Source organism: Alligator sinensis, unplaced genomic scaffold, assembly GCF_000455745.1.
Source record: "Alligator sinensis unplaced genomic scaffold, ASM45574v1 scaffold811_2, whole genome shotgun sequence".
In the NCBI taxonomy this organism is placed as follows: Eukaryota; Metazoa; Chordata; order Crocodylia; family Alligatoridae; genus Alligator; species Alligator sinensis.
Window position 1 is genome coordinate 36,846 of NW_005843373.1, and position 14,229 is coordinate 51,074.

At 59.2% G+C, this 14,229-nt stretch overlaps 1 protein-coding gene across 3 annotated transcripts in view; it reads left to right on the forward strand.

The window, feature by feature from the left end:
- The window catches only part of LOC102376089 (semaphorin-4A), a 19,863-nt gene extending 5,640 nt beyond the window's left edge, over nt 1–14,223 (forward strand). The window contains exons 1-15 of one of the 3 annotated variants that reach the window (XM_006038509.2): nt 1,765–1,924; nt 3,495–3,607; nt 6,958–7,118; nt 7,434–7,496; nt 7,749–7,847; nt 8,648–8,759; nt 8,900–9,016; nt 9,259–9,389; nt 10,343–10,512; nt 10,966–11,116; nt 11,227–11,416; nt 12,191–12,306; nt 12,398–12,561; nt 12,909–13,024; nt 13,376–14,223. In XM_006038509.2, coding sequence (XP_006038571.1) covers nt 3,514–3,607; nt 6,958–7,118; nt 7,434–7,496; nt 7,749–7,847; nt 8,648–8,759; nt 8,900–9,016; nt 9,259–9,389; nt 10,343–10,512; nt 10,966–11,116; nt 11,227–11,416; nt 12,191–12,306; nt 12,398–12,561; nt 12,909–13,024; nt 13,376–14,025 — 2,334 coding nt within the window. In that variant the 5' untranslated portion in view covers nt 1,765–1,924; nt 3,495–3,513 and the 3' untranslated portion in view covers nt 14,026–14,223. Of the gene's footprint in view, nt 1–1,764; nt 1,925–3,335; nt 3,377–3,494; nt 3,608–6,957; nt 7,119–7,433; nt 7,497–7,748; nt 7,848–8,647; nt 8,760–8,899; nt 9,017–9,258; nt 9,390–10,342; nt 10,513–10,965; nt 11,117–11,226; nt 11,417–12,190; nt 12,307–12,397; nt 12,562–12,908; nt 13,025–13,375 lie in introns of those variants that run through there. The other 2 variants (XM_025195032.1, XM_025195031.1) reach the window with 2 other exon arrangements.
- Nucleotides 14,224–14,229: the final 6 nt, after the last annotated feature.

Sequence of the window (14,229 nt, forward strand, 5' to 3'; positions counted from 1 at the left end):
TGGGAGGGCAATGAGGGACAGAGCCAGCACCCCATAAGGAGCAAGGAGCGGGTGCCTGATGGACGTCCCTGCAGCCAGACAGTCGAATCCCAGCTGGGGCGGGTGGACGGATGGGGAGATCAAGTGATGTGTGTGGGGATGGAGCTGGAGAGAGAGAGAGAGAGAGACAGCGGTGTGAGGCAGATGGATGGAGTGATAGACAGAGTGCGTGTGTATGGGGTGGAGGGATAGGTAGACTGAGATGTGTACAGACAGACAGACAAAGTGATGTGTATAGGGATGGACAGACAGAGAGATGGATAGAGTGAGATGGATGGATAGGTGCGTGGAAAGAAGGCAGGCAAGCAGGTGGATAGATAGATAGATAGATAGATAGATAGATAGATAGATAGATAGATAGATAGATAGATAGATAGAGTGGTACATATGGAGACGGATGGATGGACAGACAATGATACAGATGGATGGATAGATAGACAGAAAACGTGGCATGTACAGGGATGGATGGATGGATAGAGTGGCACGGATGGATAGGAGGATGGTAGATAGGCAGGCATGCAAAGTGGTGTATATGGGGATGGATGGATAGACAGAGGGACAGGCAGAAAGAGGGGAATGGATGGATGGATTGATGGATAGGTAGGTAGGTAGATAAAATGGGATGTGTGGATGGATAGATAGACAACGTAGTATGCATGGGGGTAGGTAGATAGATAGATAGGATAGGTGGACAGACAGACATGCAGATAGATGAAGTGGTGCGTATGACGATAGATAGTTAGATGGATGAACAGACAGACAGATGAATGGATGGACGGCAGGCGAGTGGACAGACAGACGGGCTCTGCATGCCCGGGGCTCCTAGAGGAGGATCACACCGTGCCCTCTTCCCCTGACCCAGCCCGGCTCCCTCCCCGGCCTTGGTGGCTCTGGCCCAGCACCGAACAATGTGGAGCTTAGCCCTTCCCGCGGCCCCGTCTCGGTCGGCGGCGTGTGAAGCCCGGTGCGGTAACCTAGTTTCTGCCTCACAAGGAGCTTTCTGTCCCGGCCGAATGGCAAGCGCAGGGGGTCGTTTCACCCCCCACCACACACACACACACTTCCCAACCATTGGCTCTTCAAACGCTGGGCTGGAGGCGGAGGGAGCTAGAGGGGGTGTTTCCATGCCCTGCTCTGCTCCCGAAGCACTGGGGAGGCTGGAGCTCATGGCAGGGCCCCGATCCTCCTTCGTTCCCTTCTGGCCAGCAAGTGGCACCTCCTAGGGGGGGTAAACAAGGGAGGAACCAACTCTGGGCTGTATAAAAAACACAGCTGGGGGCCCTTTTTAGACCTATGTAAGCCCCCTGAGGGTGCCCACCCCGTTCTGCCCGTGGGCTGGGAGGCCGCCTGGCCCTGGGGTCCATCAACTGGATCCTCCAAAGACTTAAGAGTAAAGCCCCAACCTCCTTGGTGCTGCGAGACTTGGCCTTCCAGTCCCCTGCACAAAGCACTAGACCCCCCACCCTCCCCTGAATCCAGAATTGGACCCAGGGGTCCCTCACTTGAGCGGGTCCAGACATAGATCACAGGTGTCCGGCCCTGAGCCACACTGGAAGCTGGGCTGCTCCCCGCTTGGCTGTGGGGATCTGGAGACGCCCCCAGAGCTGCCGGGACTCGCCCAGGGAGGCTGGAGTTTCTGGTTCCCCGAAGCACGGGGAGCTACCCTCCCCGCTCCGCCCCAGCCCAGCCCCAGCCGCTGCCAGGCTCAGCGCCAGGGATCCACGGGGAGGGGAAGGAAGCACAGCTGGGGCCCTGCACAGACTGAGCCCGGGCCCAGTGGATGCACAGACCCATCTCCCATGGGTGCTGGGCCCCGAGCCATGGGACTGAGCTGCCTGCCGGCAAGCATGCCCACATATCGGAGCTGATTCTGCACCCTGGAGAGGTAACACCAGCCCCGGGGGCAGAGGTGATGGGTCTGGGGGGGCTGTCATGGGGCAAGGGGGAGGAAGGAGGTTTGCTTGCCCTTTCCTTTCCTTTCCTTTCCCTTGCACTCATCTGTTCATCTGTGTGCTCCTTCCTTCCTTCCCTCCGCCCCTGCCCGCCTGTCCCCATTATTGCTTTTCCTTCTCTTCTCTCTCCCATTCCCCCTCTCCCTCCCTCTCAACCTCTGCCCCCCACCCTGGGGCTGGGGCCCTGCTCCCTCTCTCCGCTTCTCCACCTTGGTAGGGCTTTTGAAACCCAGGGACCAGCCGCCTGCCACCGGCACCACTCTCTCCAGGCCATGCTTGGCCCCGTCTCTGCATGCAGCTGTGTCCAGTTCAGCACTGCGAGACTGGATGTGGTTGCAGCTGGGGCAGGCAGGGACTTCTCCTCGACTGTGGGGGGAAAAGCATGAAGTGGGATTCCTAGATAGTGGAGGGCTGGGGGCCTAAAACAGGAAGGAACATACTCACACATGCACACACACATGTGCACACACAAGCATGGACCCACATCGTGGGTACAGCCCCTAGCACAAGCCAGCCCCATGGCAAGGCTCCTGAGTCCAACTGCAGCCTGGCCGAGCGAGGGGAGGCACCGGGGGTCTCCATATGGGGCAGGCTTCCATGCCCAGGGGACAGACAGGCTGGCTTGGCCGTGAATAAGGCGGGGGGTAAGATGCCTTCGCCTGCCCCCCTCCAAAACAGCCCTGCTGGCCAGGCCAAGAGGCTGGAGTGTCCAGGGAGGACCGCAGGGGATGCTCTGGCTAAGCAGATCCAGGGCTTGGGGGGAGGGGGGGGATCAGTCTTTCTGCTTTGGGTTTGTACAGCACCTGGCACGGGGCCGTTTCGGGTGCTCTCAGGATGTCCTGCCACGCTCTGGGCCTCAGTGCTATCCCTGCCCTGCCTGGGGCTCCTCGCCCAGCCCCATCTGTGCCTCTCCCAAACCCTCAGGATCCTATGGTCCGCTCGATGCTTTCTCCCAGGGTGCCTGCCCTGGGACAAGAGTGTGAGAAACCAGAAACCAGTCACGTGTGGGAGTGTGGGAGCCCGTCCATGCATCATCCCGAGGGTCAGGACTCCTGGGGTCCATCTGTGATGTTGGGGCAGTGGGGGACACACAGGACTCCTGGGTCCTGTTTCTGCCTCTGCGAGGTCATGTGGCCTAGTGGCTAGTGTGTGTGTGTGGGGGTGTGTGTGTGTGTGTAGAGGTCAGGTTGCCTCATATGCAGGGGGGTGGGGGGTAGCAGTGAAGGGAGGAAGGAGAGCGCCCGGGGGAGGTGAAGACACCACGTGCTCACCCCAGCCTGGGTGAAGGGAGCCGTTCCACCCGCCGGCAGCAGTAGAGGGCTGTTACCCACCTGCCTGCGCAGCAGGGGCCTGGCTAGGGGCAGGGAGGGTGCCCCCCAGTCCCGGTGAGCTGGGCTTAGGGTCTCCCCCAACGAGGGCGTGGCACGGAGGGGGAGGGCAGGAAACCTCATGGGTTTCCGTTGCAGGTGGGTGCCGGTGTAACCCCGTTCCCTCTCCCGGCAGCACCCGCACTCCCGTCGCGATGCCCGCCCGCGCCCTCTGCCTGATGTGGGGCCTGGCAATCTCCGCCGCGGCCCTTGGCCCTGATCCAACGCCTCGTGTCGCCTTCCAGTGGGGTGAGTACAGTGGGGAGGGGGATGCCGCTGGGACTGGAGGCAGCCTGGGCAGCCCCCAAATTGGGGCAGGATGGGGGTCCCCAGGGGGGGTGCTTCTCCTGTTGCCCCCCAAGGCAGGGAGAGGGGCAGAGTCTGGTCCGGGGCAGCTGTGAGGTCGCCCCTTGCTGGTGGGTGAGGGGGACCAAGCCTGCCGGAGCATCCAGGGGGCTGGTGTGTTGCCTTTGGGGTCAAGAGTGGGTGAGCTCAAATCCTGCTCCCACGCACTCGCAGCAGGCCAGCGGTGGGAGACAGATGGGCCTTTCCTGCCTTGGCTGCCTTTGAGATGCCCAGAGCCAGGCAGGATCCAAACCAGGCTGGGCTCGTGCCCGGGAAGCTTCACAAGCCCTCTGGCACGCTGTGAAAACCCCCCCCTGGCAGAAACCCCCTCCCCTGCCAACGCAGGGAGGGAGAAAAGAAAGAGCATCGCTTCCGCTGGGGCCTGGGGGTCTGAGCGTGCGTGTCGGGGGGGCAAAGCTGATGTAGGGGCTGGGAAAGCAGCCAGCCGTGGGGGAGCAGGGATGCACTGAACCAGCGCTTGGCCGGGGCACCGGGAGGGACAGCAAGATGGAGGATGGCTGAGGGGTGCAGGAGGTGCGGGGGGGTTCGATCCAAGCCAGCAACACCCCCCATGTGTGTATGTGGAGGGGTTTGGTCGAGTGCCTCGACTCCCGGGGTCTCCCCGTGAAGATGCTGCCACTGTCCTTTGGTGCAGAGATGTGGGGGACACAGGAGCGATCCCTGCCTGCGCCTCCTACACTGGGGGGACCCCAGGCAAGGTGGGGACCGGGGGGATGATGGAGGGAGCAGCGAGATCTCTGCAGGGTGAATATCTGCCCAAGCAGCCGAATGTCAGTGGTGGGGCTGCTCCTTTCAGGGCCCTGCTTGGCTCCCCGTGAGAACAGGCGCTGGAGGGGGTCGGGGAGGAGAGGGCAATAAGGCGTGTCCCCCTTTCCCAGCTCCGAATTTTTGTGCTGGATAAGTCTTGCTTTCTTCTTCCCTCGTGCTGAATGCTGTGGCTTGAGCTGCTGGCTTTTTTTAGGCAGGTGTGGGAGGATGTTCTTGATCTCTGTGGTCAACAAAGTGTTGGGGGATTTTCTAAGAAAGGGCTGGGTAGCAGCCTCAGGGAAGGACAAACCAGGTGACCACCAGGGGCCCCAGGCTTTAGAGGGCCCAAATTTTGGGGGGTAAAGTTTTTGCAAGGAAGTGGCTCTAACGGCCCCCAAATAAGGGGCCCCAAATGACTCTCTTGCTCAGGGTCCCAACAGCCTAAGGCCACCACTGTGACCGGTGTGGGGACTTTACAGCCGAGCGGGATTAGGACCCTGGTGTGTTCTCTCCTCTCCTTGGCACCTCCATATGCAGCCCCTGATGCCAGGCTGAGGCTCTGGGCTGCCTCCGAGGGGACTTAGGAACCCAGTCATGCCCATCTGCAGCCCTGGGAAGGATGCTGGGAAGAGCCCCCGTCACTGAGTCACCCACAGTCACACGCTTCCTCTTTCCCAACCCCATGAGAAGCTGGCTGGCTTCTTCCTCAGCCCTTTTGTGGGCGACTGCCAGGGGCATTGCAAGCTCCAGAGACACTCCCCCCTGCAGAGGCTGCCGGGCGCTGTCTGCTGGCCTGTAGGGCCTGATCCTAAACCCGCCAAGCCGCTTCCCCTGGCTTCGGTCCAGGCCCCCAGTAGCCCCGTGGGATGCACCTGATGCATGGCAGGACATGAGCACCCCACCACAGGGCAGGCACCAGGGAGCAATTTGCATTCAGGGAACCCCGGCAGGCCCCCACAGAGATCAGGGTCCTGCTGTGCTTGGAGCTGTACAGACACCTAGTGGGAGAAGCCCTGAAGCTCTAAGTACACAAGCCAGCCAAAGGGCAGGGAAGGGGAAACTGAGGCACAGGGCAACATCCCTTACCCAAGGCTGCGGAACAAGTTAGAGCTGGGTCTCCTAAGCCACGGGGTGGACGACATTGCAGCTGAGCGGTGCTAAATTGCATGTTGCATGTTGCAATCTGTAGGCTCCACGTTGCAACATGCATGTGTGGAGTGATTGTAAGTTCATAGTTGGTTTAAACGCAGAGGTGCTACGCTGCTGCTGACAGGTGCTACGTTACATGTGTTATGTTGCAACATTCAGGGATCCCATTGCAGCATACAGGTGGTAAATTATGGTACAGGCACGGTAAGTTCTAGTGTAAAGTTGCTAAGATGATGTTGACAGATGCTGTTGTACACAGTGCATCACAATATATTATACATGGTGCATTGCAATATATTATACACGGTGCACTGCAATATATAGATGCCATAATGCAGTATATAGGCACTAAGTCATGGTACGTTCACAGGAAGTTCTAGTGTAGAGGTGCTAATTTGCACTCCATAGGTGCTCGTTATAGTGGTATGCTGCAATAGAGAGGTGCTAAGTCTTGATATATTCATAAGTTTAGCATAGAGGTGCTGAGTTGTAGTCAATAGGTGCTAAGTTATATGTGGTGCAATGCAATATATAGGTGTTAAATTACAATATATTCATAGTATGTTCTGGTGTAGAGGTGCTAAGCTGCAGTCAAGAGGTGCTGTTATACGTGGCATGTTGCAGTAGATAGGTGCTAAGTTATGGTATATTCATAATATATGAATTCTAACACAGTGATGTTAAATCACAGTCAATGGGTGCCAAGTTATATGTGGTGCGCTGACATGTATAGCTGCTAAATCATGGTATATTCATAGGTCTAGCATAAAGATGTTATGTCACAGTCGCTTTGTGCTAAGCTGTATGTGCATTGCTATAGATAGGTGCTATATATTATGGTATATTCATATGTTCTAGCATAGAGATGCTATGTCGCGGTTGATTTGTGCTAAGGTGTATGTGCGTTGCTGTAGATAGGTACTAAATTACGGTATATTCATAGTAGGTTCCAGCATAGAGATGTTAAGTCCCAGACAATAGGTGCCAAGTTATAGGTGGTGCATTGCTATATATATATGTGCTAAATTACAGTATATTCATGGTAGGATCTAGTATAGAGGTGCTAAATTGCAGTCAATTGGTGCTAAGTTATATGTGGCACTACTATATACAGGTGCTAAATTACGGTACATCCATAGTTGGGTCCACATAGAGGCGCTAAGTTGCAGTCCATCGGTGGTGCTGTGTGATGCATGGCTCTATGTAGATGCTAAATTATGGTACGCTCCCAGTCGGTCCCGGTGCAGGGTGCTGGGGACAGAGACACGTCCAGCAGGAGGGGAGAGTGGGCCGGGTGGGAAGTGCAGGAGTAACCGATGGTACCTGCCCCCTACCAGGAGACCCGCGCAGGATCCTGCCCCACTTCAGTCTCCGGGGTGTCTCCAACTACGACGTTCTGCTGCTGAGCAAGGATGAGGACACGCTGTACGTGGGTGCCCGGGACACCATCCTCTCCCTTGGGGTGGACAGCACGGGCACCATGGCATTCAAGAACTTGGTGAGCAGGGGGTGGCAGCACGGGCTGCAGGCCTGGGTTTTAATCTTGCCTCCAGCACCTACTTGGGGCCCGACTGAGTCCTGCCATGCCTCAGTTTCCCCAGGCAAGGGGCAACCTGCGGGAGACTGCTGGTAATCTAGGAGTAGACGGGAACGGAGGTGCAGCGCCTGGCGTCCCCTGCTCCTACCGCACTTCCCCTCCTTCCCCCCTCGTGCTGACCACGAGACCACACCGCCGCCCTCCAGACAGAACTGAACCGAAGAGTCCTGGCTCCCAGTCCCACTTCCCTTCCTGACTCTCTCCACTCCCTTCCAGATCCCCTGGGCCCCCATGGACGAGAAGAAGCAGGAGTGTGTTTTTAAGAAGAAGAGCAATCTGGTAAGGGCCTGCTGCTGTTCTGCTCCCCCCCAGAAGTGGCTGCATTTTAGTGCTAGATAACCCACCCCTGCTGTTAAATCCTGGCTGTATCTCCCCCCGGGGCATGACCCCTGTGTGTCACTGCCCAGCTGACTTCTAGTTTGGGGAAAGGGTCCCCGTGGATCTGTTGATACACCCACCTGGTTGCCCCCCAGAGGTGGCTGCAGGCCTGAGCTGAGTGTGCCAAGGTATCAGCCCTTCTTCCTCCTGCAGACCGAGTGCTTCAACTTCATCCGTGTCCTGGTGCCACTGAACCAGACACACCTGTACGTCTGCGGGACCTACGCTTTCAGCCCCACCTGCAGCTACGTGGTGAGTGTCCGGTCGCACAAACCTGTCCCCTGCCTGTGCTACCGGCGGGGGACTGGGGCAGCCCCAGGTGCACGCTGAGCCAGGGCTTCCTCTGTTGCTACTGTCTGGGCTATGCCAAGACCCAGGGGAAGCCCCAGAGGCCCTGAAGGCTGGTGTGTCAGGGGATTTAGGCACTGGAATCACAGAGGAGACGCCAAGGCGCTGACGGGAGTGAGGGGCTGGACTCCTGTTGGCTTTTGTGGAGGCCAGGCTGCTTCTGTCAGTGCCTCTGTCCCTTTGGAGATGTGGCTCTGTCTGGCTGCAGTGCAGATGAAGTGTGTGTGTGTGTGCGTGCGCGCGCGCGTGTGTGTGTGTGCACGCGTGCACACACTTGCTCACGCACCTGCATCGACATGCATGCGTGTGCATGTATGCATGAATACGTGTGCCTGCATGTATGGGTGCACACGTGTGTGTGCACCTGCATGTGGCTATGTGTGTGGGTGCACTTAGGTGCATGTGTGTATGCCTGAATGCATGCACTCGTGTGTGCATGTGCTTGTGCATGCATGTACAGGCGTGTGGCTGTGTGCATGAACGTACATGTTGGCTGGGCTCTGTCCTTCCCGAAGACCTGGGCTGGGACTTGGGAGGCCCCCAATACACCCCTTCACCCCCTTGGTGCCTCAGTTTCCCCATCTCCAAGGGCATATGCTGCCACTGGCTGGGGATGTCAGTCAGGCCCCACTCTCCCCCCATGCTGGGTGGGGGGTGTCTCTCAGCCTTGCTGGCCCATGAATGTTTTCTGTCACTGCTTCCAGAGTCTGGACACCTTCACGCTGGTTTCCGGTGCTCAGGGACAGCCCCTGTTGCTGGATGGCAAGGGCCAGAGCCCCTTCAATCCCCAGCACACATACACGGCAGCGCTGGTGGGTGAGTATCCCCAGGGCCAGGGGGCTCTGTGGGGAGGAAGCAGGGCTGGCAGGGGGAGCCCACTGTGTTACCCCCAGTGGGGGTGAGATGCCTGGTGCTGCCCCTCTGAGCTCAGAGACCCTCACTGCTCCCCCCTGCAGATGGGGAGCTCTACACGGGTACCATGAACAACTTCCAAGGCAACGAGCCCATTATCTCCCGTGCCCTGAGCAACCGGACCCTGCTGAAGACTGATGCCTTCCTCCGCTGGCTGCAGGGTGAGGAGGGGCCGGGGGCCTGATGCTTTTCCTTCCCCAGGGGCAGGGCTGGGCTCGGGGGCTGCGGGGAGGGGGCAGATCATAGCCTCCTCCTACTCTGGTGCTTTGAGGGGGGAAGTTAGAGCAGCATTGGGGTGGCTCTGAATTGCCCCAGGGACAGCAGAGCACAGCTCGGCACAGTGCAATTACCACTTGGTTGGCCGGCAGCCAGAACTTAGCCCAGCTCTGTCCTGTCCCCCCAGCTGACGCAGCCTTCGTAGCCTCCTTCAGCATCCCCAATGACGACAAGGTCTATTTCTTCTTCGAGGAGACAGCCAACGAGTTCGACTTCTTCGAGGGGCTCACGGTGCCACGGGTGGCGCAGGTCTGCAAGGTACGGGCAGCGCCAGGCCCCTCAGGGAGATCGTCAGTGTGCATGCGCGTGTGGATATGCCTCTGTGTGTGTGTGTGTGTGTGTGCGCGCGCGCGTGTGCAGTGTACAAGTGTGCAGCACCCTGTGCATACATGTATGCACATGTATGTGCATGTGTTGTGCATGTGTGTCCTTTGTGTGTGTGTGTACACGTGCACACATGTAGGTGCTTATGTGTGCATCATGTGCATGCATGCATGCATGTGTGTGCATTACGGGCATGTGTGTGCATGCATGTACTTACATGCGTGTATATTTGTGTGTGTGCGTGCATGCATGAATGTGTGTGTGAGTACATGTGTACATCCGTGTGTACAGCACCCTGCCCTAGGACCTGGGGTGGCATTGCCCCCTTGTGGGCTGCCTGCACTACTACAGGCAGCTGCTGCCCCCATGTGGGCAGAGCAGGGGTTGCGCATCCTACCCCAGAGGTGGCTGCATTTCCGGCAACTATCACTCATCACCCTCTGACCCAGAGGGTGCAGTGCTGGGGACTCAGGCCTTGTCCTCAGTGTCACCTGCTTACAAGACACAGCTTCTGCACTGCCCCAGGCCTGGGCAGACCCCCCTCTCCCAACTCCCCTGGCATCTCTCCTGCTCCTGCTTCTGCTCCCTTCCCAGGGCTGGTCTGGGAGGGAGCCTGCAGCTCCCTAGACTCTGACTGGGGGTTACATGCCCACTCACCTCCCAAAAGCCTTTAAAGGCACCCTGGGCCAGCATGGGCTGATATGGCCCTTATATGGCCTCACTGGAACCCCTTGTCATGGATGGATGAGAACTCAGGTGTCCTAGAGCTGAGCTGAGCTGAGCTTCCCCCCTTTCTGCTGAGTTATCCCTGCTGGTGCACACGCTGTGCCCCCCGCCTCTCATTGAGGGTCCTGGGGCACTGAGCCTGGTGCTGCCCTCTCCTGCAGAGCGATGTGGGGGGTGACAAGGTGCTGCAGCGGAAGTGGACGACGTTCCTGAAGGCGCAGCTGTCATGTGCCCAGCCCGAGCGCTTCCCCTACAATGTGATCCACCACGCTGTGGCCCTGCCTCAGCCAGCCGGCGGCACTGTCTTCTATGGGGTCTTCTCTTCCCAGTGGTAAGCCCCTAAAACACCATCATAAGACTGATTCACAGGCCCTTGTCCCGTCCTGCTTGCCCCCGGGCGCAGGCGCTCCATAACGGGCTCAGTCATTCACCTGTAATTAAGCACAGGGCATGCCCAGTGGGGCATGGGAGTTGGGCAGGCAGCAGCATCCACACCCCTGGGTGCTACTTTATGGGATTGAGTGGGGAGAGTTTAGTGAGGGCTGAGCACCGGGTCTCCTGGGGTGCATGCCCAGTGCTTAGAAGCAGCACGGTCTAGTGGCTAGAGCCCTGCACACACAGCCCTGGGACTCCTGGGTCCTGTGCTTGGTCAAAGGAAGAGCATCATCTAGTGGTTAGAGCAGCAGGGGCTAGGAGCTAGGAACCTACACATTGCCCCCCCCGCCCCAAGCCTCAAGGGTTCCCACCCTCCTCTCTGCTCATGGAACACCCCCCACCCTCCCAGGGAGATGGGGGCCACGGGCGGCGCGGCTGTGTGCGCCTTCAGCCAGCCTGCGATCAAAGAGGTTTTCAACGGCAAGTACAAGGAGCTGAACAAAGGGAGCTTGCGCTGGACCACCTACAGCGAGCCGGTCATGGTGCCCCGACCTGGCAGTGTAAGTACCGCCCACCCCACTTCCAACCCTTTCCAAACCCCACCTGGGTTCAGCGGGCCAGTGCCTCAGTTTCCCTCCCAGGCATCGCCCACCTGTCTGCCTCTCCACAGTGCTCAGTGGGGCCATCATCAGACAAGACCTTGAACTTCATGAAGGAGCATTTCCTCATGGACGAGAAGGTGGAGCCCATGGGCCTGCGCCCGCTGCTAGAGAAGCAGGATGTGACCTACACGCGCCTTGCGGTGCACCAGGTCCCCAGCATCTCCGGTACCCAATACCCCGTCCTCTTCCTGGGCACAGGTAAGTGCCTGCCTAGGACCCTCCCAGGGTGCTGCACAGGCCTGGCTTGGCTAAGTAGGGTCAGGCTAGGTGGGGCAGTGGAAGAGTGGAGGCTTAGGTTGGATATTAGGAAAAACTTTCTCACTAGGAGAGTAGTAAAGCACTAGAATAGGTTACCCAGAGAGGTGGTGGAGTCTCCATCCTTGAAGGTGTTTAAGCCTCAGCTAGACAAAACCTTGGCTGGGATGATGTAGCTGGGGCTGGTCCTGCTTGGAGCAGGGGGTTGGACTAGAGGTGACCTCCTGAGGTCCCTTCCAACCCTCCCTTCCTATGATGGAATGAAGTGCCCACCCAAGGGCACACAGAGCAGCAGTGGCAGAGAGGGCTCAAGCTTATGTCCAGTTCAGCGCCTTTGGCAAGTCACTGGTGTTTCCATCTGGTCCAAGGTGGAAGCAGGGATGCTCTGCTCCTAGCTGTGAAACTTCAACCAGGCAAGCTCCAACTCCAATTGAGGTCCCTTAGAGACAGATACAAGGGCCCTGGGGTTTGATCCTCTCCCACCAGCTGTTCCCATCTCTGTCCATTGCTATCCTGCCCCTACTCCCCGTCCTGGGAGTTGCCTGGCGTTTGCTGGGCCCTGTTAAAAGTAGCTGCTGCGTTCCACCCCAGAGGTGGCTGCATTTCTTTGAAGGGGAGAAAGTGGGGTTGCATAAGCAGTGAAGCTGGAACCCCCCATGGGTGCAGGAATCTTCCCAGCCCCGGGTTCATACAGCCAGGCTGTGCTCCTCTCTGCAGACCAGGGGCTGCTGCACAAGGCGGTGGTGCTGCCTGGTGGGACCCACATCATCGAGGAGATCCAGCTGTTCCAGGAGCCTGAGGCTGTGAGAAACCTCCTACTGTCCCCTGCCAAGGTAGGAGCTCTCCCCACCACCTCCCTCCCAGCACAGCCTGGGGGAGATCCCGCCAAAGACCCCCGGCATGACCGCGTGCCTGTTTGTGCAGGGCATGCTGTACGTGGGCTTCTCCCGTGGGGTCCTACAAGTGCCCGTGGCCAACTGCAGCTTGTACCAGAGCTGCGCTGACTGCATCCTGGCCCGCGACCCCTTCTGCGCCTGGGACAGCCTCAGCCATGCCTGCCGGGAGACCCGTGCCGGGGCTAATGTCACGTGAGTAGCCTTAGGGATGGGCTGGGCTACTGGTTAAAGCGCCATGGAGGTGGGCCCCCTGGCTCCTGGGATGGGCTCCAGAGTGAGGTATAGTGGTTCGAGCAGGGGAGAGGGAGCCAGGACGCCTGGGTTCTCATCCCAGCTGAAGGAGGAAGCAGCCTGTGGGGGTTGCTCATGTGCTTTGCAGCCCTGAAGGGCATGGCAAGGCTGTGGGGACAGCGTGGTCCTCAGCTACTGCCCTGGGCAGAGCCAGTGTCCCTCCGTCCTCTCAACTGGGCTGGCACTGGGGGCCGAGAGCTCCAGTCTGGCCCCTGCCCCACATCTCACATGTGTCCCTTCCTCTTCAGGCACTGGCTGCAGGATGTGGAGATGGGCTTTCCAAATGACACGTGCCCGCAGTCCAGGCCCAAGGGCAGGGCCATCGGCCGGTCCCAGGATGGTGTGGACAGCAGCGTGGTGAAGAGTTCAGTATCAGGGGTATCGGGGGCTTTCACTACTGGGGAGGGCTGGGGGGAAACAGGATCGGGCCCTCTGGGCTGTCAGGGAGCCATGGCCAAGGGGTGTCCTGTGAGCCTCCAGGGATGCCAGCAGCCATGGGCACCCATCCAGGGACCCTGCACTGGGGATCCCTGGCTGACAGGAGTGACTCCAGAGTCACCCCACTTCCTTTCCAGCCCAGCTGTGCCGGGTTTACATGGCGCTTGCCTTTCCTGGCCTGACCAAGCACCATGGTCTGGGGGCAGTAGTGAGCCACAGCGGGTACTGGCAGGGACATGAGCAACCCTGAGTGACCTCATTCCCTTCCTCCCCACAGCTCTGAGCCCCGCGCCGAACACGGTGCTTCGCCTGCCTTGCCCACGGCTCTCCGCCCTGGCCAACTATAACTGGCGCTATCCAGAGCAGCGCCCCAGCGAGGGGGTGGCCGTGCTGGCCGACCACACACTGGTGCTCATTGCACAGAACCGCACAGCCGGCACTTACGAGTGCTGGGCCAGTGAGAACGGGTACAGCCGGCCTGTGGCCCGCTATGTGGTGCAGCAGCCCCGTGGCGGTGCCGGGCACCCTGGGTACCACAGCAGGGTAGATGGCATTGCCGAGGAGGGGGTGGAACCACTGTCCCCACACCGCTCCTACTGGCCCCAGTTTGTGACTGTGACAGTGCTGCTGGCCGTGACACTTGTCGGGGCCGTGGCCATGGCTCTGGTCTCCTACCATGACCGACTCAAGGCCAAGAGCAAGGTGCAGGGCTGCAGCTCCCCTCCAGCCACCAAAGCCTCGCAGCAGGAGAAGGTACCGCTCAGCGGAGCCGGGGGCGACTTCCAGTTCCCAACGTCCTACCAAGATGGGGCCTGCTGCCTTCAGATGGACGGGATCTCCCAGGCCATCGATGCTGACAACAACCGCCTCAGTGCTGGCCCGGGCCTCATGGACGGGGCACCGGGGGCAGCTGCAGGGAAGGCGTAGGCAAATGGGCATGCCTACCCTGAGCCCCGGCCCCTGCCCCTGCCCCTGCCCAGCTCCCATCAAGATCAACAGTGTTGGGAGAAGGAGAGACCCTACAATAACATGCCGCTTTGCCCAGCTCCCAACCAAGAGCCAGTGGTGGGCACGTGCCGTCCAGCTGCGAGCACATCTGCCCCTTGAGATCCCCCAGGGTGGCAGGAGCCA